At 50.0% G+C, this 27387-nt stretch overlaps 10 protein-coding genes across 10 annotated transcripts; 6 read left to right on the forward strand and 4 right to left on the reverse strand.

Annotated features, from left to right (window-relative positions):
* The first annotated feature begins 2301 nt into the window (after positions 1 to 2301).
* BO85DRAFT_446050 (putative Golgi traffic protein SFT2) lies at positions 2302 to 4523 on the forward strand. Its single transcript, XM_025659408.1, has 4 exons — positions 2302 to 2903; positions 3230 to 3350; positions 3612 to 3762; positions 4108 to 4523. The coding sequence occupies exons 1-4, from the start codon at positions 2675 to 2677 to the stop codon at positions 4258 to 4260; spliced, it is 654 nt and encodes a 217-aa protein (XP_025518818.1). The 5' UTR covers positions 2302 to 2674; the 3' UTR covers positions 4261 to 4523.
* Positions 4524 to 5203: 680 nt separating this feature from the next.
* On the reverse strand, positions 5204 to 6568 carry BO85DRAFT_506425 (salicylate synthetase; the record flags this gene model as incomplete). Its single annotated transcript, XM_025664370.1, has 1 exon — positions 5204 to 6568. The coding sequence occupies one exon, from the start codon at positions 6566 to 6568 to the stop codon at positions 5204 to 5206; it is 1365 nt and encodes a 454-aa protein (XP_025518819.1).
* Positions 6569 to 8245: 1677 nt separating this feature from the next.
* On the forward strand, positions 8246 to 9359 carry BO85DRAFT_435230 (class I SAM-dependent methyltransferase; the record flags this gene model as incomplete). The annotated part of the gene is made up of 5 exons (XM_025658507.1): positions 8246 to 8298; positions 8358 to 8465; positions 8574 to 8824; positions 8880 to 9003; positions 9083 to 9359. 5 exons carry the CDS (start codon positions 8246 to 8248, stop codon positions 9357 to 9359), a joined length of 813 nt encoding a protein of 270 aa, XP_025518820.1.
* A 780-nt stretch (positions 9360 to 10139) lies between these two features.
* On the reverse strand, positions 10140 to 11382 carry BO85DRAFT_475086 (uncharacterized protein; the record flags this gene model as incomplete). The annotated part of the gene is made up of 3 exons (XM_025662697.1): positions 10140 to 10625; positions 10704 to 11160; positions 11225 to 11382. The coding sequence occupies 3 exons, from the start codon at positions 11380 to 11382 to the stop codon at positions 10140 to 10142; spliced, it is 1101 nt and encodes a 366-aa protein (XP_025518821.1).
* A 217-nt stretch (positions 11383 to 11599) lies between these two features.
* On the reverse strand, positions 11600 to 13045 carry BO85DRAFT_475087 (uncharacterized protein). Its single transcript, XM_025662698.1, has one exon. It carries the CDS (start codon positions 12976 to 12978, stop codon positions 11767 to 11769), a length of 1212 nt encoding a protein of 403 aa, XP_025518822.1. The 5' UTR covers positions 12979 to 13045; the 3' UTR covers positions 11600 to 11766.
* A 706-nt stretch (positions 13046 to 13751) lies between these two features.
* On the forward strand, positions 13752 to 18305 carry BO85DRAFT_414168 (uncharacterized protein). Its single transcript, XM_025657636.1, has 3 exons — positions 13752 to 15179; positions 15250 to 17729; positions 17827 to 18305. The coding sequence occupies exons 1-3, from the start codon at positions 13850 to 13852 to the stop codon at positions 18190 to 18192; spliced, it is 4176 nt and encodes a 1391-aa protein (XP_025518823.1). The 5' UTR covers positions 13752 to 13849; the 3' UTR covers positions 18193 to 18305.
* Positions 18306 to 19081: 776 nt separating this feature from the next.
* On the forward strand, positions 19082 to 20971 carry BO85DRAFT_466339 (Zn(II)2Cys6 transcription factor domain-containing protein). Its single transcript, XM_025662125.1, has 4 exons — positions 19082 to 19160; positions 19210 to 19720; positions 19800 to 19930; positions 19993 to 20971. Exons 1-4 carry the CDS (start codon positions 19101 to 19103, stop codon positions 20770 to 20772), a joined length of 1482 nt encoding a protein of 493 aa, XP_025518824.1. The 5' UTR covers positions 19082 to 19100; the 3' UTR covers positions 20773 to 20971.
* A 365-nt stretch (positions 20972 to 21336) lies between these two features.
* Positions 21337 to 22643, forward strand: BO85DRAFT_435235 (uncharacterized protein; the record flags this gene model as incomplete). Its single annotated transcript, XM_025658508.1, has 3 exons — positions 21337 to 21484; positions 21731 to 22534; positions 22606 to 22643. The coding sequence occupies 3 exons, from the start codon at positions 21337 to 21339 to the stop codon at positions 22641 to 22643; spliced, it is 990 nt and encodes a 329-aa protein (XP_025518825.1).
* Positions 22644 to 23143: 500 nt separating this feature from the next.
* Positions 23144 to 26145, reverse strand: BO85DRAFT_446054 (tRNA ligase). Its single transcript, XM_025659409.1, has one exon. It carries the CDS (start codon positions 25711 to 25713, stop codon positions 23248 to 23250), a length of 2466 nt encoding a protein of 821 aa, XP_025518826.1. The 5' UTR covers positions 25714 to 26145; the 3' UTR covers positions 23144 to 23247.
* Positions 25916 to 27284, forward strand: BO85DRAFT_446055 (ankyrin repeat protein). Its single transcript, XM_025659410.1, has 2 exons — positions 25916 to 26162; positions 26229 to 27284. Exon 2 carries the CDS (start codon positions 26244 to 26246, stop codon positions 26898 to 26900), a length of 657 nt encoding a protein of 218 aa, XP_025518827.1. The 5' UTR covers positions 25916 to 26162; positions 26229 to 26243; the 3' UTR covers positions 26901 to 27284.
* Positions 27285 to 27387: the final 103 nt, after the last annotated feature.

The raw sequence follows: 27387 nt of genomic DNA on the forward strand, positions 1-27387 counted from the left end.
AGCCCGGTACAGCACCAGAAGTGGAAGCCTAATGAAGGAATAGTATTGGTTCCCGCAAATCGTGCCCGTCCCGTCCCGTCAAGGTTCGGAGGGCATGGCCGATATCCACGGTTACTGCAAGGGAGTTCTCACTACGTATGTATCTTGATGGTTGGTCATGGCGAAGGCAAGAGCTGGTCGGCCCCTATGCTTGGCCGCCGACTCTCTTGTACGTGCAGGTGCTATTAGGATGCAGTAGCTACTAGCTGCGTATGATATGCAGGCGAGAGAGTTCATCATCCATCCAGTAACTTGTGACGCTAATGGGGATCAGAACAGCTTCCTACCCGGCCAGGAATTAAAGTTTTACTATCAGAGAGACAGAAAGAGCAAAAGATACAGGAATTTCAATTCAAGCTGAGGAATTCCTCTAAAGTAGCAACAGGAAAATATTCAGACTCTGGCGGGGTTAATTATCCGGCGGGCAACACCGTTCCGTTTGATCTCGACGCTAGTTTACTACCGCCTAAAAGAGACAAAAGCTCGCATATGGGAGATTTACGGGACTGTGCAAAGGTAAATCATTCGCTTCTGGTTTTTTGACTTTAGCCAGTTTTACGCAGCGATTGTACGTAACATGTCTCTCCCTGGAGTTGCCTGATGCAACCCAACTAAGAAGCTATCGGCCATGATAAGCATTCTAATGCAGACACACCATGGATAGGAGGAGATTGTACTGAGGTCTAAGTAGGCTTCTGCATCCCCGGCTGCTCTAACCAGGATCGACTGGACTAGGAAAGAAGCCAGCCGGAAGGGGTTCCAGGGCGCCACTCGTCTAACCACAGTCTCTCGGCTTCTCATTCGACGAGCTGAGAAGCCAACCATGAGGGAGCAACGCACCTTCACAATCCTGAACAGGTTTTTTTGGTTGCTCTTGGAGATAGGCACCAATTACAGATGACTAGTCATGTAATTAGTGGGTGGGCACTGTTTTGACCTAGGCGACGAAATGTACCAAGGCAAGTAGTAGGTAGGCTACCGGCACCTACTGATAGTACTGTCTGTATCTACTAGTAGCGCTAGTACTACTAGTAGCAGTGGGAAGTAAGTATGTTTCGGTATGGTAAGGACGCGACCTGGTCAGCGGAACAGGCGCCAAACGGTTTTAACCCCCCATGGGCGGTGTGGCCGAACTCTCCCCATGGTCTTCAAACCAGCCAATGAATTGTATCGAGCCTGTCCGCCATGGTGCCACCTCAAGCGGTGATTGGTCGAGCAACTGCTCAGCTGGGGTCACCAGCTCGTTTTGGGTTTAGATCCGTCACCGGGACACCGTCTCTGCGAATGAGGCTGCTGATTGGCTGTTGGGGTAACCCACCCCAGCTTTGCAGGAAAGGGACGAACTCCCATTCCAACTGCGACGGCGATTATGGGCGGTGCTGGTGCTGGAAAGCAATCATCCCCCGATAATTATCGCGACACCCGTGGGTAAAGAGGCTCCCCCATTGTTGACAACCACACTCAATCATCCTTTTGCGTTTCGGAGATAGTATCAGTTTCTGTGAGCTTTGGTATGTGACCGTACTCTCTCTATCTCTCTAACTGGTAATGGTGGTGGTGGTAGTGGTGGTGTTCTGGCTACGTGCCTTGTTCTGCCTACACTCATCACGACCACCTGCTCAACGCCCACCCACACACACACCCACACCCACATATCCTCCCCCCCCCCTCCTTTGACTTCCCCTCTCGTCTTTTGCTCGACCTCCTCCTCCTCCTCCTTTTATCCTCCCAAGTCAGATGACGACTGGCTAATCTTGCAGCCTGTGTAGAGCCGATCTCTGTCTTGAATTTAGGGTGGCCCCAGCGTTACGCCAGCTACCATCCTCGCTCTCTCTCTACCCCCATTATCGTCATCGTCATCGTCATCATCTTGCAGCTTCCTCCACCCTCCCTCTCATTCTCCGGTCGGCGCAGCTCCTCTCCCGGCTGGGTAATTGGCCGTTCGATCTCTACATTCCTTGCGCCGGGGTGGGAGACTAAATCCCCGATTCACAGCTCGTGGGACACACTGGGTTATTAGAACTGTTACATCGGCCGTTCGGAGATACTGTTTCAGTCTGCGCTACTGCTAGGAGCACTCGCAATTTCCTCCTCTAAGAATAGGCCGACTACCTCCAGGAGGCGCAGTCCCCTTTGGTGACAGGTTACTATCGATAACACGACTTTTACGAATCGGGCAGGAGGGCGATCACAAGCTTATCAGCTTCACTCTGAGAAGACACCAGTGGACCACCAACGTCCGAAGTTTCTATTAGCGGACGCTAGGTTTGTCCCGTGCCCAAGCTCCTCGGGAGTCTAGTCCGGTTGCGCAACAGTCATCTGGCCCGCTTTAGTTCGATCCTATCACCGCCGGTTACTCTCTCGCCGTCGTCTTACCCCCCCTCCATCATTGATATCTGCAGATCATCTGCACGCACATATTGGTTTCCGTCGTGCATAGTCCCTGCAGAGCCTTTCTCACCTTGTCACCGCAGTGTCGCGCTTCCAGTGGTCGACTGGTAGTGTACACCAACCCCGGTAGCAACATTGTCCGAAGGCAAATATCTTGCTTTCATCTCGTTCACCCTTCCCCTCTTCACCCTTCCCCTCTTCACCCAGGGTGTAACTAGCCCCGGCACAGAAGCGAATAGCAATCATGGCCACCAATTCATTCCGCGATTCGGTCAACTCCCTGGGTTGGTCGCGACGAGACCCGGATCTCTCCACTCGCAATAACTCGTCGAATACGCCTATCCTCTCACGGTTACAGTCTTGGAATCCATTTGGTCAAGGGGAGGGCTATCTGCAACTGCCCACTCATGAAGCTCCAGGAGCTCCCCTACCCGCCGCAAGTCGCCGAGAGGAGGAAGATACTTTCTTTGCCTGTAAGTCCTCCGAACGCATGACCGATTTTCCGTAGAAATGCTTTCTTCCTTGATTTGCTGCACTGCCCAGTCCAGGTGACAGAGACTCAGTTCCTGCATCTGTCTGGGTTCCACGGAAGCCTTAGGAAAAGCTGAGTGATGTACTCTACTCTCTATTTACCTATGGGACTATACTTTGTCATCCACCGTTTAATTTTCCTATCTTCCTTTTTTCGTGCCCTTTTCCTTTTTTCTGCGCTTCTACGCATTTTCTATTTTACTTCTTGCCGCCCTACCTCCTCCCTTTTTAACTTTTGGCTAATGCTAATCATAAATTCCCTTTACAGTAAGTCGATGGGATCGGATGCTCATTTTCATCGCATGCAACCTTGGTGCCGCCGTCTGCTTCCTCCTTTGCTTTTTCCTATTCCCGGTCCTATCACTGAAACCCCGCAAATTTGCCATCCTGTAAGTTGCTCTACAGATCCCCCGTGGATCTTTATCGAACCCCAATACATCCCCTATTTCGCCCACCCACCGCGGGGGAGGGCACGAGGCGGTGGAGTGCTTGTCATGCCCTCCTCGCTGGGGACTATGCACCACGCGTCTCCGATCCGACTACATTCCAGCGTCCGTGCTGAACCCTCCATCACGCCTCACCCGTACTGTTTGCCAAGGAACTTCCTGTGAATCTGTGGCTGATCGAACCGGTTTTACCTCTTGAACTAGGTGGTCGGTTGGTTCCTTGCTCTTTCTCCTATCATGGGCAGTCCTCATGGGACCCCTGGTCTACGCGAAACATCTGGTCTCGGGACCACGTCTGCCCTTCACGGCGGCCTATTTCGGCTCGATCGCCATGACTTTGTACTTTGCTATCGGAGTAAGTACCCCTGTTTGTTTGGCTCTGGCTACATTGCCCAGGATCTTCCCTGCCGGACCATGTTGTGTATGCCTGTACTATCTGAGCGTACGCCTCTGCGATCGCATACCAACCTGTCGATTTCGAGGATCTTGCATACCTGGGTCGTGCGCGTACACTCGGAGCCTTCAGCCGACGATATGACATCATAATGCACCGCCACCCCGGTCGTGAATATGATCTCTCACATCGTCCTGCAACAGTAGCAGGTTGGATGTGCATGCGCTACTGTAAACCCCAGTCGGGCCCGTGCACACCAAGAACACCAGTGGGAATACCAATTGCTAATCGTCTTTTCTCCTCTAGCTTCATTCAACCCTGTTGACGCTCATCTCGTCGGTGTTTCAGCTGGCTGCCCTGCTCTGGTACCTTGTCAGCTACTTCCCGATGGGTAGTACTGGACTGCAGTTTATGGGAAGATTCGGAGCTCAGCGTGTCACTTCGTGGATGACCAGCTGATACTGTTGAAGCCTTGCTACCACCAGAGACCGGACTATCTTGCTCTACCCTGCGCCTCCTTCGGGGCGCGCATACATTGTATACTTTTTTTTTTATTTGATCGCATGCTCATCACGATAGACATGGGTTCAACGGCCGGTATACGCTTGCTTGTACAGCTCTTACCTTTCTCTTCTTTAATATATACCAGACAGCGAATACATTAGTCAGTAGTTTAGCTTTATATAGGTTGTATAATAAAAATCGAGCTGTCTATATTGACCGCACGATAGGCAGACGGGTGTAAATTGGGTGCCTAAATACCCTTGTGCTATTACAATGACAATAAGCAGTGTCCTTCCTAAGATGAGTGTTACAATATTGACTTGTTAGCACGGTTTCAACACTGTTGCGAGTCAGTTTATCAAGTAATGGTGAACTCTCTGAAAGCGTGTGTGGGATTATATATTTGCTCTTACTACTGAGCAAGAGAACTTGAAAGCGATTGGTATATTCTTCAGATCACTCTCCAGTCAGTCCCTTATGATACTACTACTACTACATCTAAATTAATGGTTTGATTCGGTTATATAAAAACCCCCTCCATAGGATAATATAATACTATCGATGAGTAGTGCCTAATTACAGCTGCAGCAGGTGGCATGTGGTTCTGTCTTGTATACTCGATGATATATATATATGTAAACGATGTTCTACTTCGATGCCTTGGAATTAGTGCAGGAAGTAGTTCGACCTTGCTCTCAAACTTGTTATACTAAACTTAATTCATAAGATTGACGAAAGGTGCATGCGTTCTGGCTAGACTTCATTTTCAAATTGGAAAGACTGGAATGAGAGAGTTGTTAATAGGAAGAAATCCATCAGATATAGTTAAGGCAATCTAACATACAACTCACAAGCAACAGTCTGATGAGATTATTGTATATATGAATGAGATCTGTCATCAGTGATACCCAATAATCCTATCCTCCAATCCCTTCGCCTCTCTCACAACAAAAGGCGCAATACTCGCAAGTTTCTCACAAGTCTCAGTCAACTCTCTGGACGGGTCCGATTCCGCGATAACGCCAGCACCAGCCTGGATCCACTGAAGATCACGATCCTGGAAAACAGAGCGAAGCACAAGCGCAGCCTCCATGGTATTCTCATCCTCAATCATCAAAATAGCGCCTGAATAGAGCTCTCTAGGCTGCGACTCAAGACGAGAAATAGCTTCAATCGCAGCCTGTTTCGGAATACCCGACGCAGTAATCGATGGGAAAAGAACATTGAACGCATCCCACATATCTTTATCTGGGGAGAGACGTCCGCAGACCCGAGAACCGAGGTGTTGTACGCTGCCTCGTACCCGTACTGACATGAAGTCCTCCACCATAGGCTTGTCGGAGAGCTGGCTAATTTCGTGCACGGCTTCTTTGACTGAGATGACATGTTCGACTATCTCTTTGCTGTCGTTTTCTAGTTCATGCCGGAGTCGTTGGATTTCGGCTTCTGTGCCTTTGCAGGAGCGTGTACCCGCTAGAGGCTCGGTGGTTACTACCCCTTTGCCCAGAGACATGACTAGTTCGGGGCTGAATCCAGTGGCTTGGTAGCTGCCATGGCGGAGAGAGAAGCTGCGAGAGGGTGTGTTGGATTGACGACCACAGTGGAGTGTTGATGGCATGTCCACTCGGTGTTGAAGGTTGACGGGTCGAGATAAGATTATCTTGGAGTAGTGGTTCTGCTGGATTTGTGATAGAGCTTTCTCCACTAGGGTTTTGTATTGGCTGGAGTTCTCATTTACGTCAACGTGTGGAATATCATGAGCGGGAAGTGGTGCGTTGCGACATCGACACGTCTCTTTCAGCAGAGCGCATAGTTCCAGGACCTCCTTGGTGTCATCCCCGGTGATTGTAATGTTATCTGAGTCGATGAGTACTTCCATGCGAGGTATCATAAATGCTAGTAAGGGCCATTTGCTGGGTGTGTATTCCAGGCCCCGAATATGGGCTGCATAGTTGAACCCAACGTGTCCGTATACTTTGGTTGTGTGGTTCCAATACTCATGGAGGAATTCTCTCGCTATATCAGGTAGTGGCTTCTTCACTGGGTAGTGATGGCTTGGTTCTCCAGCTACTGAGATTGTTATGTTCGATCCGCTTGAGTCGATTATCAATGATCTGTAGGATCCGAGACCAACATGCCAGCAGTCTTTGCGTTCGTAGACGTAGTACTCTGAGCCACTGTGTCTTTCTAGGACAGATATGACTGGTTTGAGAAAGTCACTAGAGGGAGAGGTGAGTGTGATTGATATTCGAGTGGATGACATTGTGGGTCGGTTGATGTTGTCACGCTTGCTGCAGCTGTTGGGTATGATGGTAAAACTGTGGGACTATATTGTATAGAACAATAACAAACCAACGAGGATATTTGTATCCTTCTCGTATCGGCAGTTAGTCTCAAGCTCACGATACTAAGGCAGGGATAGGGTTTTTGTAGACCGCACATGAATGCAACATTATACAGTTTTATGAGCAGATATGACTTCATATACTCCTTCACCACATGATCAGGATAGACAAGAAGGACCGTCAAGTGATAAACGTTGTTAGGGTCATCTGTTCAGATCGGCCTCTATCCCACCAATTGCTTGGTAGAAAACGCGCAATGAACTCATAAATGATCTGGTATCAGATGCAGATAAGTCAACTTGCAGGATATCCCTGGTTTGCTGCGACCATATCGGGCTGCTGCAGAGGAAGAAACGAGCCATTTGTTCAAAATGAGGACGCCTGATCCCTAGTTAGTACTCGGACAGGGAATGGTATGCCACTATCAGGATATGTCGTAGTTTCATGTGCTTAATCCGTTGGTTGATACTATAGGGGAAGGTTACGGGCTGATCGCCACTGCAACGTGCCTACCCAATCGGGTAGTGCCCTCTCCTTTCTTCTACCTATTAAGAAAGCATCCTTAGTAGTAACGAACAATAAAACAACTATCTGCCTTGCATCCATCTTCTTTCTCTGTTATCGCTTGCTTAGAATTAGAGCCGTTACGCCAGAACGGAGCAGCCACTCAGATATAACGCGACCGCTCATTAAAGGCTGTTAGCGAGCAGAATTCCTAAGGCTGTGTGACATACTGCTGATACTAGCTGCATTGTTCCTTGAACCGAGGAAGAATATAATATGCTTTTCATTGACGTCAACTTACTCTAATGGGCCAAATGATATTCTTCCAACTTCCATGTTGAGGACACAGGCATGAGACGGAAAGGCAGTTTTGCTAGAGATCAGGCAGGATGCTCCAAGTATCTGTAAAACGTAAAGCAGCTAGAGGTAGTTGGAAACTGGCCTGTAAGGCGCGCATAGTACGGCGATTAGAATATACAATGACATAGAGGCATAGTAACGGCCATTTCACCGCAGGTTGCAACGTGCTCGAGATCTGTGTAACCTCGATCCAGAGTTTAGGAACGGTAGATTTGGATCCCTTCCAGTGTGGTGAGTGGTACACCTGGTAGTCATGATTGTTGATAGCATACATTAATCCCTCTTGAAATCGCCGTCGAAAGTACCGGTACTTCTATATCGAGCCGTAGGATGGTGTTATCCATGTTGGAGACACACAGAAGAGACGGACATCTTCGCAGGTGCGACCAAGTTTCTCTAACATGTTGGACCATGATGAGTACTTCTTCACAATAAGGTTGATCATTCAAGTAGGGGTACCCCAAGGCGTTGTCGTACATCCACGCAAGGGGACTTGGTATATGATTGGTCTGATACAATTTCTTTAAGCGCGACATGGAACTTGCAGATGACATGAGTAAAGTTGGTCCACGTGACGGTGTATCTCTAGTTTGAGGATCCCAGATTTGCATAGAAGGAATGTCGATAGACATTTATACCGGTCAGTTCGTCCACCTTCAGTTTCTGGTATGCTCAGGTTCAACACTCAGTTAGAGAAAGTAAACCCAGAAACATTACTTACTTGGACGGCAATGGCTGACTCGGATCTATATCCTCTTGGAAGAGGACTGTCGGATTCAGTTCGGTAAGATCTCCATGCGACATAGTGTTGACATCAAAATCCCCTGATCATTATGTTTCTAGATTGGATGCTCAGCATCTTCTATGGAAGCTTCACACTGGATATACACTTCACCCCCACATTCCTATCACCCCAGACATGAAGATAGCGGAAGTTGGCACTGGCAATGGGTAATGCAGTTCATTATCTTTTTTTCTTACTCGAGGGCATATATCGATCCTGTTCGGGTTCCGATGTATGCCCGGCCCAACATATGAATATTCACTAATCAAGTACAGGATCTGGTTCTTTGACTTAGCCCCGTCGATGCCACCTTCTGTGCAACTGCATGGCTTCGATATCTCGGAGGCTCAATATCCTCCGAAGCATATGTGGCCACGGAACGTCAAACTAGAGCTGTTGGACGCCTTCAAGAATGTCCCTCCCACACTTGTCGGTCAATATGATGTTGTACATGTCCGGATGTGGGCGAGTAATATACGAGATGGCAACACCCGGCCGCTAATTTCCCATTTGCAACAGTTGCTGAGTGAGTATCCCCATCTCTAACTACAATTTCCTTGTTTCAAGCTAATACATACTAGGGCCAGGAGGTTACATCCAGTGGGAGGAGGCCGATCTCATTCATCAATCCGTGCAAGGGCGCAAGGCTCTTGAGTTTGCAGAACGGATACCAAGTTTATTTCAGAAGGTCGGTCTGGACTTCAGGTAAGACCTAGGCACCTTCCTCTTCTGTTCTAGTCACTTTCAGTGTGAGAACATATAATGCTTATTGATAATATTACAGCTGGGCAACAAGACTTCCTCGCGATCTGGAAGAAGCACATCTGGAAATTCTTGAATCAAAGACAGAATCATTCCAAGGCTTCCTTGTTCAGAAATGCACGGACACATATCTTCTTGCCCTTGGTGAGATATTGCGCGGTACCAAGCTGACATGCGCAGAAGAGATTGTACCTCTGGTGACCAAGCTTGAGGCGGAACTGCAGAGTCTTTGTGATGAACGCAAGGAAACTGTATACAACTGGTCTCCTGTCAAGATACTGGCACAAAAAACTGCATAATCGTTGGCTTCTTTTTTCTTTTCCTTTTTCATTTCTTTGTATGGGGGAGGTGGGTTTCGGAAGCATAGATGATTCTAGGATACACTAAGGCTGCTTGACTGCAGGTCCTGTCAGCTTACCAAACTCCGGCGGATGCTTCGATAAGAGCACTGTTTGTGTGCGTTTATCGAGATGGTATTTTCGATATTTCATGTCCGGCTGGTGGAACAAGACCTTTGCAGAGCAGAAGCGAAGTCTCTCTCTCTTCTTTTTTTTCCCCTCTTACCTATGACTTCGACAACGTTAAATTATGCAATAAGTACCGTGTTTCTCAATACACTTGAATGGGCTAGTCTCATGGCAGAGAACCTCCAGCAATACTGCTATGACAAAATCTGACTACCCTGGTCAGTAGCATCACTACCACTATACTCGGCATCTTCTTCCATGAAGGCAAAATGCATGTAGTAACTATAAGACCTTGAGTGAAGGTCCTGAAGATGTTCGCCTCAGATTTTATGCAAATACTTCATCTACATAACTTTGTTCCTTATGATCGTCCGAAATACCCTTATTGGGAATCCTTTGATTATTTTCAACAGGAATCACATGGCCTTAAAACAATGGAAGATTGAGACAACAGAAGGAGGCAAAACTTCTGTTTATATAGATGGTTAAACACTCTACCACTCGCTAATAGAAGCTATGAAGACAATTCCGCTCATTACACTGTGGTATATTGTCAAGCACACACACCCACAGCGCGGCTCTAGCATCGCTTCGCGGGTAGACAGATCTTGCTCATGGGATATCCGGAATTCCATTGGCAGATTCAGTGCCAGGAGGGGGGTTTGTATCATCGAAATAATGATCCTCGTAGAAGAGTCTCCATCCTTTGCTTCTTGTACCATGCGCTTGCGGGTCATATTGGAAGACGGCGTGTCGTCTCCAGGGCTGATCAGCAATGGGATCGGGCACGTCCTCCGGGTTGGCGACAGGGATATAGAACCAAGTCGCTGTGGGCACGCCGGGAAGAAGCTCTTCGTTGAGCAAGCTTCTCAATTGTTTAAACTTCTTTGTGTAATTTGGCGAAGTGTACGTCGCCTTTTTCCCACCCTTGCGGGGGTGCATGATATAGATCCGCGTGTCGTCGGTAGGGCGGTTGAATAGTGCCGGGTTGAGGGCAGGACCAACTCCCTGATTTGGATTCCGGCCAGCGATAAAGTTGATGATGCGTCTTGGGAACCAGTACGAGCTAGTCCAACTTTCGCGTTCCCAGTAGTGCGCCTATCACGGAGTTCGTCAGCCAGTGGTAAACTATAACACACACTAACATTAAGCCATGTTCATTTGATGAATACTTACCATGTAGACGGCTCGCTTGGATACAACAGTCACCACAGTACACCCTTCGAGACCAGTCGTGCCGACTTGGAAAGGGGCATTTCCAAATGTTATTTGCTGGGCGACGGAGGAATCCACTGAAAGGTTATCATCATCGAATTCCACGAGCCCAATTAAGTCGCCAAAATATCGGTCCGCTGTATCCGGGTCCGTTTGTTTTTCAACGTACTCGCGTATCTCCGCAAGGGTCAAGGCTTGAAAGGCTCGCTTACTGTGACTCGTCTTTTCAGTATCATAGAGTCCTGTGAAAATGTGATCACGGTCATCATTAATACCATCACTTGCTGTGTGGTTGAGACGAATCCTATAATTGCGTGTGGTAAGGCTATTCGAGCAATCACTCTGTGTAGGGGCGCATAAGATCCGGCATTTGGGGACATCAGGGTCGTCATCCCAGTTAACATCGCACTGAGGATCGCTAGGACATGAGTGATTAGCTATATGGAAGGGTGGATACTGAGTTCAAATGGTATGGCGCTTACGCTCTAGGGTACCAAGCACGGTTCTTGTTGTTCTCCAATCCAAATGGCACGGCCCGGATATCATCGACTGGGGCGTCAGTGGGGAGTACCTTAGCGCCAATAAGTGCCCATGAGGGCACCAACGTGAGGCAAAGTAGCCCCTTCGCAAGATGCAACATGGTCTTTGTAAAGCATGAGACTGCTTACTGTGGTGGTAGTCATGGGGAAGGGCCGGCTTGAAATACGGTGGGGATATTAGTCTTTCTCACACCATTGACCTTTTCAAACTAGAGCAAAGAAAAAGGGGGAACAGGCTCATGTACATCAAAACCTTCGCTGGAACCGAAGTTACATCAACTACTTTAGCTGCTGACTAGGGGCGGGGGTGAGAATCTTGTTGATAGCATGCTTTATATTACGAGTCTAACCCGATGCCCTTTCTGTATTAGTGCTTGTTCTCTTTTCTTGGAAGAGGGGGTTCTATTTACACGCGAAGGATCATTCCACTATTACTTGGGGGTTATGTACACATCTCCTCGTATCTATAGAGGATCCATGTCCTTCTACCTTGCCCTGGCTACGACCAGCCGCCTAGCGTCGGACCCTCTCCGAATTATACCAGGTGGTGCACGACCGGTTGGATGTCTCAGTCTATTCTCGGGGTGTTCGTTCAAGAAGCGAAGGGTCCCAGACGAAGAATAAAGGCCTCGGAGATGCAAGTAATTCAATTCCGGCATTGAAGTGGACAAAAGTCTGAATAGGTCGTCGAATTCACCTTCAACGGATACATATTCCAACCTCAAATACACCAGCCGAGTATGTTGACGAAAGAAGGTTAGAAGCGCTTCCTCGGACATTCGGATATTGTGCAATGTACACTGCCTCAAGCTCGGGAATTGGCATGATTCTGCTAACCGAGAGAAGAAGTACAATTCTTCCCTGACCCCGGCTGTCTCTTCGAAGTCATCATACTCCCACACCAAATACAGCTCTTGGAGAGTGGGGCATAGGCCCACAAGGTCACAAAGTTTCTGGGTATTTACTCTGGCTTCCTCGTAACTCGGTGGCAATTCGAAATCTTCGTCTTCATTGTCGTTATGTAGTTCTCGGATACTATCGGAGTCTTTTGTATGTATATGGTGCGCCAAGCTTAGGCAAAATTTCGTGCACGGCTGGAAGGTCTTCGCAAGGCTGTGTAGGTCTGCCGCGCCGGCGCCGGAAAATGCCCCCGTGATCTCGCTGAAAGGGATACTACAGAAACCCCCGTGGTTGTGGGAATAACCTTCCGCAAACGCATCCAATGATCTAATGGGTAGTCCAGTACCCCTGAGGGCTGACAGGGTCACATTGAACACTGGAGCAGCAAAATCCCTCATATAGCCGTCCCCAAATATCTTGAGAGTGATAGACAAGGGTTCACCATGCGGAGAATTATCGCGTATGTTCAGGAAGCCTTGCGCTAGTAACTCGATCACCCTGGGACTGGCGAGGGATATTCCTCCGGTATCATCATCTTTAGTGATTGCATACAGAGTGAGATGCTGGATCCAGAGGCCGAAACGTCCTGGTTTGGTGACGAGAGCAAAGTTTTCAAGCGGGGCTTCTGCAATTTCCAACTTCTTGGAAAGGAAATAGTTCCGAAAGGTAGCATTGGATGATTTTGAAGAGACAGTGCGTCCAGTCAGGCGCAGTGCACAGAGATCGTGGAGGTCTAGCCGACTAACAACTTCTTCGACTAACTCCACCGGAAGGCTTTCGAAAGTCAGGGACACCATGACCGTAGAGAAAGTTAGCGCTGACCTTTCTTAGTCGGGGAAATGAAAAGGGTCCTGGGTTGAAAGATCCTAGTAGGCTCCTAGCGGGATTAAGTATGGTTCTCTGAAGGGTCAGGCTAGTGACTCTTGGCAAACACATCAAAGCTGGTGGTATATGTCGCTCCGGCGGGATCACTAACGCTCGGGCCTGAGATATCAAGCTTTTGCCAAACGTGGATTGGCTGGGAATGTGAGACACTCATTATCGCCATTGACCAGAGATTTAATTAAAATGTGTGACTACACGGGTCATATGAGGTGCGTATCAGCCTCGGCCTGCGCCGCGGTCACTTAGCTTACTCTTAGATTGAATTCGGACGAACTGGCTCATATGGCGTGGGCTTGGCAATACAGACAATCTATGATAACGGCTATCTATGGGCTCGTAGCGTCCTTCCGTTACTAGCTGGGAGTTAGTATATCCATCCACGGCACACCTACTGCATCTGAGCCCTTGATTTAGTGGCTCCGCTTGAACACCTATCGTAGCACGCTAAACAGGAGGAATTTCAGGCCCCTGAATTAAGCGACACACTAGATGGTCGCGACGTTACAGCGGGTGGATAGGAACCCAACATCCCAGCACGTTCCTCGCTCAATGCCAACGTACTATCAGTCACCGACATTTCTCATCTTGGCGCGGGATTCAATTTACACATGAGAAAATATTATCTACAGAGATATTTGGGTGACTTGGTTTAGTGCATACGGCTGTAAAGCTTGCGGGTATAGTCATCCGTAGTAGCACGGCTGAATACATAAGGGTCGAGCATCGCCGCCGTCTACACAAATCGAGCTCCATTACAAAAGAAGGATAAAACAAAAATTCAAGATGCCTGGCTCCAAGACTAGCCAGCCCTGGTGGCCTTCAACCCCAGGACACCGTGGAGTAATTCACTATCTTTGTGTGTATCTCGGCGTCTTGTACACTCTTTTCCCCACCGCCTACGCCAATTCTTTCCCATGGCGACTGCTCTCACGTGCTGGTGTGTCCACTAGTGGCGGTACCAGTACTGCGATGAGTGCCACCACCCCTACGACTACACAGACGATAGCATACTCCTCTGCCGTCGTAGTCGAATCCCGCGTGTCCGCTCAGCTATCTCAGTTAGCAAGCGTGCCTCCTATTCCTCTGCCCACAACTATCCAGGACTACGAAACCTGGACACAGGTTGCCAGTCTGATGCCCCCCATGCAGACCAACGATGGGAAAGGGGAGCAAGACATTCTAGACATGATGACTGCGATGAGAAACTCGATCAAGACAGAACCAGACTCGAACGTGGCAGACAGGGTTCAGGGACTTGTCGGAAGAGACGAAGGCACCCTGCGAGTAATGATCGTAGGGGACTCCATGACCCAGGGGAAAGAAGGGGACTACACGTGGAGGTATCGGATCTGGGAGTGGTTCCGGGCGCAAGACATTGCCGTCACCTTTGTGGGGCCCTACACAGGGACCGTGCAGCCGGATCCTGCCGAACCGCCCACTCCGCCGCCGCTCTACGGGGAAGAGACCGCCTCCGACCAGCCCAAGACCAGCGGCGGGTACGCGGCGGACGTGGCGGCCGACTTCGATCGCCATCATTTCGCCGTCTGGGGCCGTGCGGCGGCTGTCGACAAGGGCTTGATTCGCGATGTCCTCGGTGCCCATCCAGCTGACTTGATGCTGTTGATGCTGGGGTTCAATGACATGGGTTGGTTCTATAGTGATGCCCCTGGCACCCTGGACAGCATCCAAACCCTGATCAGCAATGCCCGCGCCGTCAATCCGAATCTTAAGTTTGCCGTCGCCAATGTCCCGCAGCGCAGCTTTATTGGGGGCCGCGAGGATCTGCCCATCAGTACCAATATCTACAATGCGCTACTGCGAGATGCGATCCCGGAATGGAGTACGACGGATTCCCCCATTCACCTGGTGGAGCTGCAAGAGAACTACGAGTGTGAGCCGAGTGCGTGCCCCGTGGGCTATGATGGGCTTCATCCAGATGCCGCGGGCGAGTATCAGATAGCTCGCGCTTTCAGTCTCACTTTGGTGAATGATTTCAAGATTGGAAGCTCGCCATTATCTATTCCGGATAGCATCCCCGCAAGACCTCTCCCCGTGCCGTCCAACTTCCAGGTGTTCAGCAGTGCTACGGGAGTCACGGCAACATGGGACGCTGGTAAGTAAGTAATTCCCCTCCAAGCCGATCTGACCGTTGAGTAACTGATGTTTTTCCTCCACGTCGGTAGTATACGGAGCATATAGCTACGATGTCTCGTCGCGAATTCAAGGCGGCATCACCGACTTCTCGGCAGGAAGTGTTAGTGCAGCTCGTTGGGATTCAACTTGGCCAGAAGACGGCTGGGTCTACGAAGTCAAGGTCCGCGCCAGTGCGGGTGACAACATTAAGGGCGACTGGACTTCGGTCCTGTCCGCGACGGCACACCCGCAGACAGCGGCCGCTCCTCGTAACGTGGTGGTCAAACCCACCAGCAGCGGGTTCGACATCTCCTGGGATCCTCCAACAGGAGCTTACACAGACTCGATCATCGAATACAATGTGCTCTACTGGGACAAGTCAGAGGACTGTTCTTACATCACTGGGGGCGCTTTCACGGGCACCTCCGGGCACATCGACAACCTCACGCCAGGCCATTACTACTTTTTGGCTATTGAGACTTGGAATGCAGCAGGCGAAGGTTTCCCCGAAGTGGTCACGGGCGTAGTTCCTGGTGCTGGCACGCCTTCCACGCCCACTGATCTTACGATCGTGGCGAATGACCCGACCACCGTCCATATGACCTGGAGCAAGTCGGCCGACGCGGCAGGATACCGTTTGTGGTCGCGGAATGTCAACGACCCTGGCAGCGTGTTAACGGCACAGAATGCGACAGTGGAGACCACCTGTAGTGATCAGTATTTCTTGTTCCCGGGCACTTGGAACTATGAATGGTGTGTTAGTGCTTTCAACGGGTATTTGGAATCCCCCACTGGAACATGTGTCGTGGCACCTTCTCCCACTGCCAGTGGAGGTGCCGGTCAGTACTGCCCATCCCCGCCCGCGTGGTGTCCTAACGGCGGAAGCGCCGGCGGCGGCGGGAGTGGCACTGGCAGCAGCACGACAAGTTCATCCACGTCTGTCCCTACCGGAGACCAGACGTGGCCAGTCGTCACAAATGGTCATTGTGAGGGACCTGATTGCAAGAATGGGCAATGCACAGGACTCATGTGTGCCTCATTCGGCTGCAGTGGGACGGGCTGTCTCAACGGCATGTGCACAGGCCCAACGGATTGTACCGTCCGCGGGTGCATCGGTCCAGGATGTAAAGACGGAGTCTGCGTCGCCACAGGCTGCGTGACATCCGGCTGTGTGGGCCCTGACTGTGGCAGTAATGGCAAGTGTAACGGAGACAACTGCATTGCCTTGGGCTGTTCTGGACCTGACTGTGGTAGTGACGGCGTTTGTAACGGTCCGAACTGCTGGGAGGGAACTTGCGGTGGTGCCGACTGTGCATCAGGTCTCTGCGCAGGCAACACTTGTACTAGCTATGACGGTTGCACGGGCAGTGATTGCTCTACTGCTGGAGGGAGCAATTGCTCAGGCGATAGCTGCAGTAGTTGTGCGGGTCAAGATTGCAACAATGGCAAGTGCACAGGCAACGACTGTAATGGATGCACAGGGAAGGATTGCCATTCTGGACGGTGTGTCGGAGACAATTGTCGAAGCTGCACTGGAAGAGACTGTGATACAAGTTCTGGTCAATGCACCGGTTCGCAGTGTAGTGCCTGCGTGGGGACAGACTGCGCCTGCTCCAACGGACACTGTGGCTGCAAAGGCGCACACTGCACGGCATGTCTCGGACTTGGATGCGGCTGCTCCGGTCTTTCAGCTCTATTCTGTACCTGCTCCTCAGCCGGATGCAGTGGTTGTACTGGCCTTACATGCGGTTGTTTCGGGGAAAGCTGTGGCTGTACGGATCCTGGCGGCTGCAGCAGCTGCAGTGGCAATGGCTGCGAGTGCTTCGACCCTGAAGGCATTTGTGTCGGAGGTACAGATACGAGTCCATCCACTACTCCAAGCCCTACCAGCTGTACAACAAGCACAACCATCACCGACTGTGCAGTGGGATGCTCCGTCACGAACTACGGTGACACATCACGCGCGACAACATGCTTCACTACGCAATGTTCGACTGTTCTAGGATGCGAGGCCCAGGGCACAACAACCACTACGGAAACGACGACAAATCTATGTCCATTGTCTATGTATGTAGGCACAGTGGGGACTTGGGATCCTAACGGACCAATTCCAACTCTTGGTACGGATAACAAATACACTGCCAGCAGTGAGGCATCAACAACAGAGCCTCCAACAACAACTACTAGTACTACCAGCACAACTAGCACAACCTCCTCCTCTTCCAGCACCACTTCTGAACCCTCCCATACAACATCACTACCCCTACCCACCAGCGGCGAGTCGGATACGCGAAAGTATTACTGCTTCAAAGATCATCACGACAGCTCATACGCCACGTTCGACGCAGAAGAACTTAAATCCGTAGCAACCTCCCTATGCGACTCGGGCAACTCCCTCGCCCCCGACGGCCCGCCATACACCACCGTCTACTCCGACCCCTACGGAACCAATGTAGTAGCGTCTATCCAATGGGCAGACGATCAATCAGGCTGCAAAGACGAGAAGACATTCAAATTTTCTGGTGATTCAGTACGTATATATCAACTCCATTTTCTCAGTGATGAACTTACTATCTCTTCGACCTTTCTGCTATTAGCAATTTTGCTAACATGACATACTCACACAGTGCGTGGAAACCTTCCAAAAGATCAGCTCAGGATGCGGAGACGACCACGCAGACATGTACGGCGGTGGAATGGTCATTCGAACCAACAAGGGCGGATGTGTGCAGTGGTTGCTGTACGGCCACAGTGTCAAGGCCGAATGCAGCTGCAATGAGGATGGCTGCACGGATGACAGTCCCGCTTGTTGTGCCAATGGCACCTGTGATACGGATCAGAAGGCGACGGTCGCGAGGGTAAGGTTGATCAGGCCCGAGGAGGTGGATACTCGCTACAGTGCGCAGTTGAATGCGAAGCTGCATGCAAGTGCGAATCTTACCTCCACTGTACTCGCATCTGGTGGGATTGGGACTCCTGTGGCAGAGATTTGAGGGGTGTTTACTGGTTGATCATATTGGGCGGAAATTTGGAATGTGTATGCTATAGTGTATATGACTAGCTATAATAGGGTCGTAAAAGTGTATATCACTACTTACCTACTGGGCTTTTTCACTGCCAGTGACGCTCCTTGGGATTCTATACTAGTATATATCAACTTCCAGACATAGCAAGCAGAGGGCTAAAGAAGACAATAGCACTTCAAAAGATCCTTTCAAATGGTCTCTATTAAGATGCGCCTCTCAGAATAATGACACATGGGCATTAGCCCTAGAAATAGTCGTTGCAAGAGGAATAGCCGGGACTATCGCAGACGTTTCGTGCTTAAGAAAGACACATGTCGATTGGAGAGTAGCTAGGGTCATTGTGGCCTCAACGCTACTTCAGGATACACCGTAAGTACCGAACTGGTTACTGCATTAGGACAAGCTCGAACAGAGGGGAAAGTGGGGGTGGTCAATTAGGTCAGTTACAAGCGAGAGACTCATCACTCTGGCGGTAACCATTCCCCATTGCCGGTTGAAGCCACATCTCCTGAGTTAATAAACAAACAAGACTCTTCGGAATTGGTTAACGAGCCACTCATGATACAGCATGACTCCCCTCTCACTGGTTCAGGAACAAGCTTCTTCGAGCCGACGCCAACATTGCTAAGCTCAATCTGACACCTATGAGTGGCTAGCTGATTGGAGTATACGCTTCGTCCAGCTATGGAGGCTCGGTGGAACCAATCTAGCCCTGATGCCACGCGGCTGAAGCGAGGCTGAAGACGGAACTGCTCTGCTTCTAGTCTCCTTTTCGTAACAAGCTCCGACCCCGACAACTCAGCATGGGCCTTTAAAGCGGGGATGATCTCAAGTGTTTGCTACACCTTCCGAACCACATACCCCTTCAGGCGACCATGGTTTACAGAGGAAAGCCCAGCCCAGGGTGTGCTCTATGCCGGAAGCGGCGCCTAAAAGTACGTCGATGCACCACACCTGGATGATTGACTGTTGACCCTGTAGTAGTGCGACCAGGAGAGACCTGCATGCTCCCAATGTCTGCGGATAGGTAAAGAATGCCCCGGGTACCAAGACCTCCAAGCTCTTCGCTTCTTTGATCAAACGGCCGCTGTCACCACCAAGGCCTTGGCCCGGGCTGCCAGTACCCGCAAGGCCGCTCGATCCCCCTCTGCAGACACTGCAGAGAGTTCGAAGACACCGCCGTTGATTGAAGGGCCCACCACCCACATTCAGGAACAATCCATGTCTCACATCTTCAAGTACTATGTCGGCACTAGTCAAAACCCCGGCATTCTCTGCTATTTGCCGAATTTGCTGCGCACTGACCCCTCGGATGCACTTCAAGCCACCATGAAAGCCATAGGACTGGCATGCATGTCGAGGATCTACCACCGGCCTGAATTGGCACGATCGGCTGCAGAGGAGTACAGCAAAGCCTTGCGGGCCACCAATACGAGTCTTCAGGATGCAGTATTAGCTACTTCGGACTCCACTTTGGGGGCTGTGGTCACGCTGAGCATGTACGAGGTAATGTGTCTGGCTAAAATCGGTGCTTGTAGGTGGGTTGTTAATCCCTAGTAAACAGATTATCTCAGGCCAATCACAGATGATGGACGCTTGGCTAAATCACGCCCGAGGAGCGTTGAAGCTCCTTGAGCTACGAGGAATGCAGCAATTCGAATCAGCGGCTGGGCGGCGCCTTTTCGCCAGCACACGCCTACAGATTGTTAGCTATTCCTCAGTCACATCATAGGCACTGATCTCGGAGTGCTAACATGTCATACCTAGGCTATGATCAACATATTCTTCAGAACGAGTTGTCATCGCTCGCCAACGATAGCTGCATTATCAAAATATGCAAAATCCATTGGTGATGCGGATTCTCAGACAATGGAAGACTTTTACAGCATCTTAGTCACATACAACGATCTCTCCATAACAATAAAGGAGACATATAACACGACTGGCTTCCGCGGAAACGTCGCACCTTTAATCCAAGCAGCGCTAGACCTTGACGCCGACCTAGTCTCATGGGCGACTTCTTTAAGCCCAACCTGGCAGTATACGACCATCAACACCCCACTGACATTTTCACACTTCCGTAGCCACGACACGGAATACCACGTATACCCAAACATCGACAACGCAGTGTACTGGAACCACTATCGTCAAGCGCGGATCATTCTCCACGAGATGATCCAAGCAATGTGTCTCCATCAAGAAATTCCTGAATCTCCTCAACTCATGCACGAGTCTATCTCCATCAATAAACAACTGGCAGAGGACATTTGCGCTAGCGTCCCGTATTTTTTCACTTCAGGCGACGCTGCCCTGGGGGCCGTCGCTCGGTTACCTTGGCCTTTGTACCTTGCCTCGGACTTTGCGGGTATATCACCTCACACGAAGGAATGGATCATGCAGATACTCGACCTTATTGCAACGTCTACGGGTGTACAGCAGGCTCGTATTCTGTCGCGACTGGTCAGAACGGGCAACCACAGCTATATGTTGATTCCCGGGAAGCCGAAAAGAGTTTATAGAGAGGGAAGCGAGTCTTCCTCTTCCTGAATATGGTTTGATACTTTATTATCGGCGCTGTTCGCATAGTTTACTAGCATGGCTGCTCCTTGACGCAAATGAAGTTTCCCTGACAGAAGAAGTGTCCTAGCTTATATATTATCGAACCGGATCTCAAGACATCAGTTGGCGCCGGTAAGGTCAAGCCACGTAGGAGGAAGAGGTGGTTAAGAGATCAGATACTAGTGCCTGGCTATAGTGAATGTCTTAATGATTGATAATATCCAGATATCCTGCCTCAATGTATTGCTACACTCACTCCCACTCATATCTATATTCAGGATCGATTCCCTTCACTAGACATATCTTTGAGTCTCATATAGTGCATTAGATTAAACTGACTTGGTTCACTAGATTGGGAAAGACTTCAATTGAATAGAAACAGGATAAGATGAAAAGCATGGCTATATTCAATGTCACCTAAATGAATATTCCAAAGCCACTTCTGCTGCCCATGTAGCCTCTCTCTTCCTCTTTCTTTTCCAAATTCCAAAGAATATCAGAAGAGCAGACTGAGAGATATGGGGGACCTGCAGCATCAGGATCTGTTCTAACATGGCTGACGACGCCAGCGTCAAAATAGTAGACGAGATTACTATGAAGAATGCTCTTAATAGGAACTTCACCAGACTGTTTAATTCTATCTGTGAAGCAAACGATCTCTCCCGCACGTCAGATGCGCTCATACATCTTCCGCAAACAGGTAAAGAGAGGTGATTCCTGAGTACCTCCAACTTTCTATTCTAAATTCCACACAGATATCCTAAATCTCACCCTTTAACTGTTGCTGGACCTAGAACACTCTGCGATTTTTGAATCAACGCCTAGATATAGCCGTGCCACTACCCTGCACAATATCCAGAGTTGAAGTCTGCAATAAAACTGTCCGAAGCGTTTGATCTCTCCCTTGTACAGCCTATATTGTCTTCATCTATAACTTGCACGCCAGCAAACGATATCTGGGAATATGTCAACGAGGCAGTGACTGTAAACGCCCATGCCTCCTCCCAACAAATCCAACAGGTCCACAATACGAGTAGCTTTGCAATCCTCTCCAAGCACCGCCAATACATTGATCGAATTCTCAAGGCTGAGATTGAACCTGTGTATGTTGAGATCCCACAATTCCACTCGGTGTTCTTTGGATGCGTACAAGACAGTGCCTACTTGCCGCCTACAAAGCGCCCACGCTTATCATCACCTAACAATACATCCCAAAAGCCCCCAAACTGTATCCACCGCCGAGTCATCCTACGCGATCACGGCAAGCCAATCTACACGGCAAGCACCCATTCAATCCTTCTCACCATATTAGAGATATACATAACAGGACACCAATCTCTACACAAGACAGGGATTCTTCACCAGGACATCTCACCCAATAACCTCCTAGTCAACGAAAACAAGAACAACAACAACAACCCATCCTGGCCAGCGTTCATAATCGACCTTGATCTCGCCATCAGAGAGCAAAGAGATATTCCTGCCCCAGAGGCACACGGTAGTAAGAAGACCGGAACCAGACCCTTCCTGGCCATCGGTGCACTCATGGGCGAGAAACATTCATTCATGCATGATCTCGAATCATTATTCTGGATGATCTTTTGGATATGCGTCCACTATGAAGCCCCGGGTAGGAAGGGAAGAAGGGCCGTTGCTATATTCGACAGATGGAACTTTGTCGATACAGGTGATCTGGCTGTTATGAAACAGGGCTTCGTGTTTAATGAGGAGGATTTTCTCCGGTGGGCTGGTAAGTACTTCACGCAGTATATAAGCCTCTTGTTTCGTGCGTCAATGGTGGTCTTCCTTTAATGGACATAGATGGACGGTGGAAGATTTGGGATTGTATGAGCGGATGAAGGAGATTCTGCGCTGCGCGCGGGTAGAGAGGATGAGATTTGTTAGTAGTATGATGCTGTGTTGAAGAGGGGGTTTTGTAAAGTAGGTCAGAATGAATATATTCGCGCTGGTTAGTCGGAGCGATTGGGGTGATTAATGTCTCAATAATATATAGTAAGTACTCACGACACCCGGGAGAGAAGAAAAAAAAAAGAAAAGAACAATGAAGAAATAAATACAAGACTAATATAAACTACTAATAAGCCATTATCCTTTCATTTATTGCATTGGTGGTCTTTCTCAAGAGACTTCTACAAATTATATATGAGAGAGTAAGAACTTAGCTTTCCAGCTGTAACTTGAAGATAGAACACATATCCAAGACAACTCATGTATGAAGAGATAACCATGGATTATTTAGCCCTTGATCCTTCGTCTGCTTTTTACCACTTCCACAAGGATTTCTGTCGACTAGTTATTCGATATGATACTCTACTACTCTGTCCACTAGAGCAAAAGATAGATATTGCATGCCAAACCCGGCGATTTCATGTCTATAGTAAACTAAGTATGTACTTTTCTCTTGCAATCATCACTCATGACTCGTCGTCATCAGTCATTAACTTATTTGCCGCGACTCATCACCACGCCTACTGTTCCCTCTACAACCCTCACGCCTGGGATCTCAGCCTCCCAAAGCCCGGTTTCTCCTCCCGAGCCAACTTCATGCCACCACTTCAGCAGATCATTGCTCTCTTTGGGCTTCACATCCGGCGACGCAGTTCCCACAGTGACGTGGGGTATCTCATTCGCGCACGGCCATTCCGCCAGGTTCTGGTCCTCTGGTGGGAAGATCCGCGCTACGAATGCCATGAGACGGTTGTCCCAGATGAGACGCTCAAGGCGTACGCGAGCCGGAGCCAGCGTCGGGGTGATGGTGGGATCAGACTCGGGCTTGCTCTTCATCTTTTCAATGTACTGGCGGACGTATTCGTCCCAAATGCCGGGATGTTCTTTCTTCGAGGCGCGGTGGATCAATGTCACGTGGAAGGTGGGCTGTACACGTCTGCTGTTCATGAGCTGTCGGTAGAGACGTGCTTGTTCGGGAGCTGTAGACGGGGGAAACAGAGACTCGAGGATACTTTTCACCTCTGCAGGAGGTAGGGAGATGTTGAAGTACTCGATCTTCTTGGCCAAATCTTCGGGGGTGGGACCGGCTGTGGGTGCAGGGCTGCCGGGGTTCTGGTTCTGATTCTTGTTCTTGTTCTTCGGTTTCTGGGATCCATATTGATGGCTCCAGTCCAGCTGCACTTGGTATTCGTTCATCGACCAGTAAATAGCGTCATCCAGTTGCTCGGCCGTTGGAATCTCTTTCACGAGCTTGGGATAGAACGAGTGTAGCGCTTTCACCACTGTCTCCAGATTCTCACGCGAAGAAGCACTGACATCCAGGTCAATTACTTGGTCGAAGTAGCAGTCTGGCTCACGATCGGTGTCGAGAGCCTCGAACCGGTTCAGGAAACCTTCCATGATTCCAATGACCTCCTCTGGATTCTTGCTTCCCGCCCGGATGGTTTGGTGGTTGTCTCCCCGGTCAAGGACTCGTCTCCGCGTTACCTCGCGGATGCCAGGAAGCAATTGTCCTTTGGGCTCGTGGACGTACTGGAGCGCGACATAGCGAGCTTTGTGAATCACAACCGACACATCGTCTATGAGTTGCTGCCGTTCGCGTCGCATGTGGTTGTTCCGGTCCGCTATTACCACAGGATGTTGGGCCAGAAGATTGGTAATGTCCAAGGAGAATTTCTTTGGCTTGTTCTTCTGCTTCGGAATGTTATCGTTCTGCACCTGTCCCCATCCAAACAACTTGCAGAGAGCCAAAGCCACGGTCGTCTTGCCGCAGCCCAGTGAAGCAATGGGGACGAGAATCACGTCTTGCGTCACATCGCCGGATTCGTCAGACTCCATTTGGATAATTTCAGATCCGTTGAGGCCTCTCTCTTGCAAGAAACCCTCTCTCAAAGAGATGATGCCGTGGTTTTGCTGGTACTGTTGTGCGAGCCCAGGGGTTTTCGCGAGCTGTCTCCGCGCGTAATGAAGATACTCCTCGGTTATCTTCTTGTGCTTCTTGATGTTAGGAACCTTTCCTGCAATGACTGCCTTCGTGCACTCGCGCCACTGCCGGTACATCAAGTAGGGCTCTTCGAACTTGTACTTGAAGAACCAATCCCGGTATGGTGCCCGTCCTTTATCGCCCATGTGGCATCGGACCACAAATCCCTCCGTCTCGCGGCCATCCCAGGTGCCTGTTTCAGCGCAGTTGTCGAGGAATTTCTTGACCTGATCGAGGTCTTCATACACAACAAAGTTGGCCTTCTTGAAGCCCCACGCATCGGCAAACTTGTGTACTTCCGAGCTAGGCTGCGTGGCAAACTGAGGCACGTTGAAGTTGAGTCCATGTAGATAGATACCCGAAGCGCTTTCGTCGTAGGCGAGGACATGCTCCTCGAAGCTGTCGTCACAGAGCTCGCCTACTGCGGTGACATTCAGTCTGCGCAGCTCTCGTGCCAAGTCCTTTACACTCCTTCCAACAGAACTGACATGTCGTTCGACCCAGCGTTCACCAGCTTGAGCATGGCTAAGGTTTGTATCGGAACGAACACCCGTAGAATGCTTGCTGCAGACCAACAAAGTGCCGTCCTCAAGACCAGAGATGAATATAATGCACCCGTTCTCCTTCACACTGAGCTCGTAGGGACCCCTAGTGTTCATCTCAATGTTCCTCCACTTTGTGTCATTCACCTCATCCACATTAAAGAACTTGTCGTATCCGCGAACCGCAATCTCCTGGGTACCATCCTTCCTCTGGGTGGTGAACAGTCCTCGCGCATAGGTCGGCAGATCGTCGCGTTTGTAATCCCAGTCCATAAATTTCCACGAATGCACCTTGATTTTGTCTGCTTTTTCAACGTCAAAGGTAGATTTCTTGCACTTGAACCCCGACTTCTTCCCGTGAGCTGTGCCTTTCCTGCTGGCGGCCTCCAGGCTGGTGACCAGCTCAGCGACTTCCCGCTCGTCCTGCTGCACCATTGTGATCTCTCGGATTCGCGCGTATCAAATCTAGAAAAATCACGTAATTCGTGCGTTGCACTCGCTAGAAACGAAGGAATCAAGGGTCGGGATGCGGGAGGAGGTGGGGGAGAAGGCAGAAGGCACGCGCGGCGTGTTGTCGACAAGGCCAGGGAGTAATCGCCTTATGTTTTTAACAGAGCAAGCTCGACCTTCCCAAGCAGAAGCTTATCCCGAGCTAAGATACAGCCTCGCACGACGGAAAATGAGAGTAGAAAGTTGAGTCACCGTCAGCCTCGATCGGGGTCCCAAAGTAGGAGTTTCTTATCGAAGATGCGGGGCAGCGATCCTTTTTTTGAAAAAGCGCATTTTTCCGCCCGCGCCACTTTCCTCCGCCCATCTCGAATCACTGAACACATCCTGCCTTCACTTGTCCATTACCACTTCATCTGAAATTATTGTGTGACTCAAGGTATGGCATTACCTGTCTAAGCCACCAGACACTATCAGGACTGACTCATATTTCCTCTCCGACTAGTGAAACCGGCGCTATGACTCAACCCAACCCTTACGTTCTGGCCGCCGATAATCCGGGCGCCGTCCTGACTCTATTGCAGTCCAACCCCTCCATCGCCTCGAACCAGGATGAGCACGGTTATTCATTACTCCATGCTGCGGCTTCTTACGGACACATCGACCTGCTACGCGCTCTGGTGAAGGACTACAACGTGGACGTCAACCTGCTCGACGAGGATGGTGAAACCTGCCTGTTTGTGACGGAAAGTCTCGACATTGCGAAATGCCTGGTTGAGGAACTGGGTGTGGACTACAACAAGAGAAACGATGAGGGCCTCGCAGCCTATGAGACTATCGAGAGCGATGGCTCTTTCCCGCAAATCGCTGCTTATCTGCGACAAGTCGCAGGCGTGCCTGAGCCCGAGGCCGACTCGGCTGGCGACGCACTAAACCCTGCTCCGCCGCTTCCTCCGAACATTCAAATGAACCTGGGCACAGTGTCGGAACAGGAGGCTAGTGCGGGAATGGACGAGGTGGATCCCGAGTTCAAGCGGCGCATTGATGAGCTGGCCGCGCGTGAGGATTTCCACAGCGAAGCTACGCAGAGCCAACTGCGCCAGTTGGTCATGGATGCTATTTCGGGCTCCGGTATCAACACTCAGGAGCGTGAGGTGCGCCGCAGGACGGATTAAGGAGCATAATATAGCAGATTGCCAGTATACTGCGGCCCTCTGACAACACTGGATACCCAGTTTCCTGCTTAGAGGTTTCGGAGGTCTTCCGGAGAGGCCGTTTACGTCTCGCATCAATTCGCGCCTCGGGCCTTGGACCTGCAGCTCGAACAAACCCATCATACCGTGTCTGGTGGTACTTCGAGCATAGCAGGGGACAGGATCTTCTGATTGATAACCTGGTACTTGGAGCAGTGGTGCCTCGACCAGGCGGCACTCCATGAACAAGGGCCCTAGCATGCGCCCAACGCACGCGAACAGAGCATGACGGGCAGCTGAGAGAGGCAGCATACTACACTACCTTATGTGACCAAGAATTATACCTTAATCCGTTTACAACCCCCACATCCTTTTCCACACACTGTACTAGTACCTATCTGTAGCCTTGTAAACATCCTCCACCCACTCACGTGATGATCGGCCTTCCCCGCATTTCGGGCGTCACAGC

Source organism: Aspergillus piperis (assembly GCF_003184755.1).
Source record: "Aspergillus piperis CBS 112811 unplaced genomic scaffold BO85scaffold_3, whole genome shotgun sequence".
Lineage (NCBI taxonomy): Eukaryota > Fungi > Ascomycota > Eurotiomycetes > Eurotiales > Aspergillaceae > Aspergillus > Aspergillus piperis.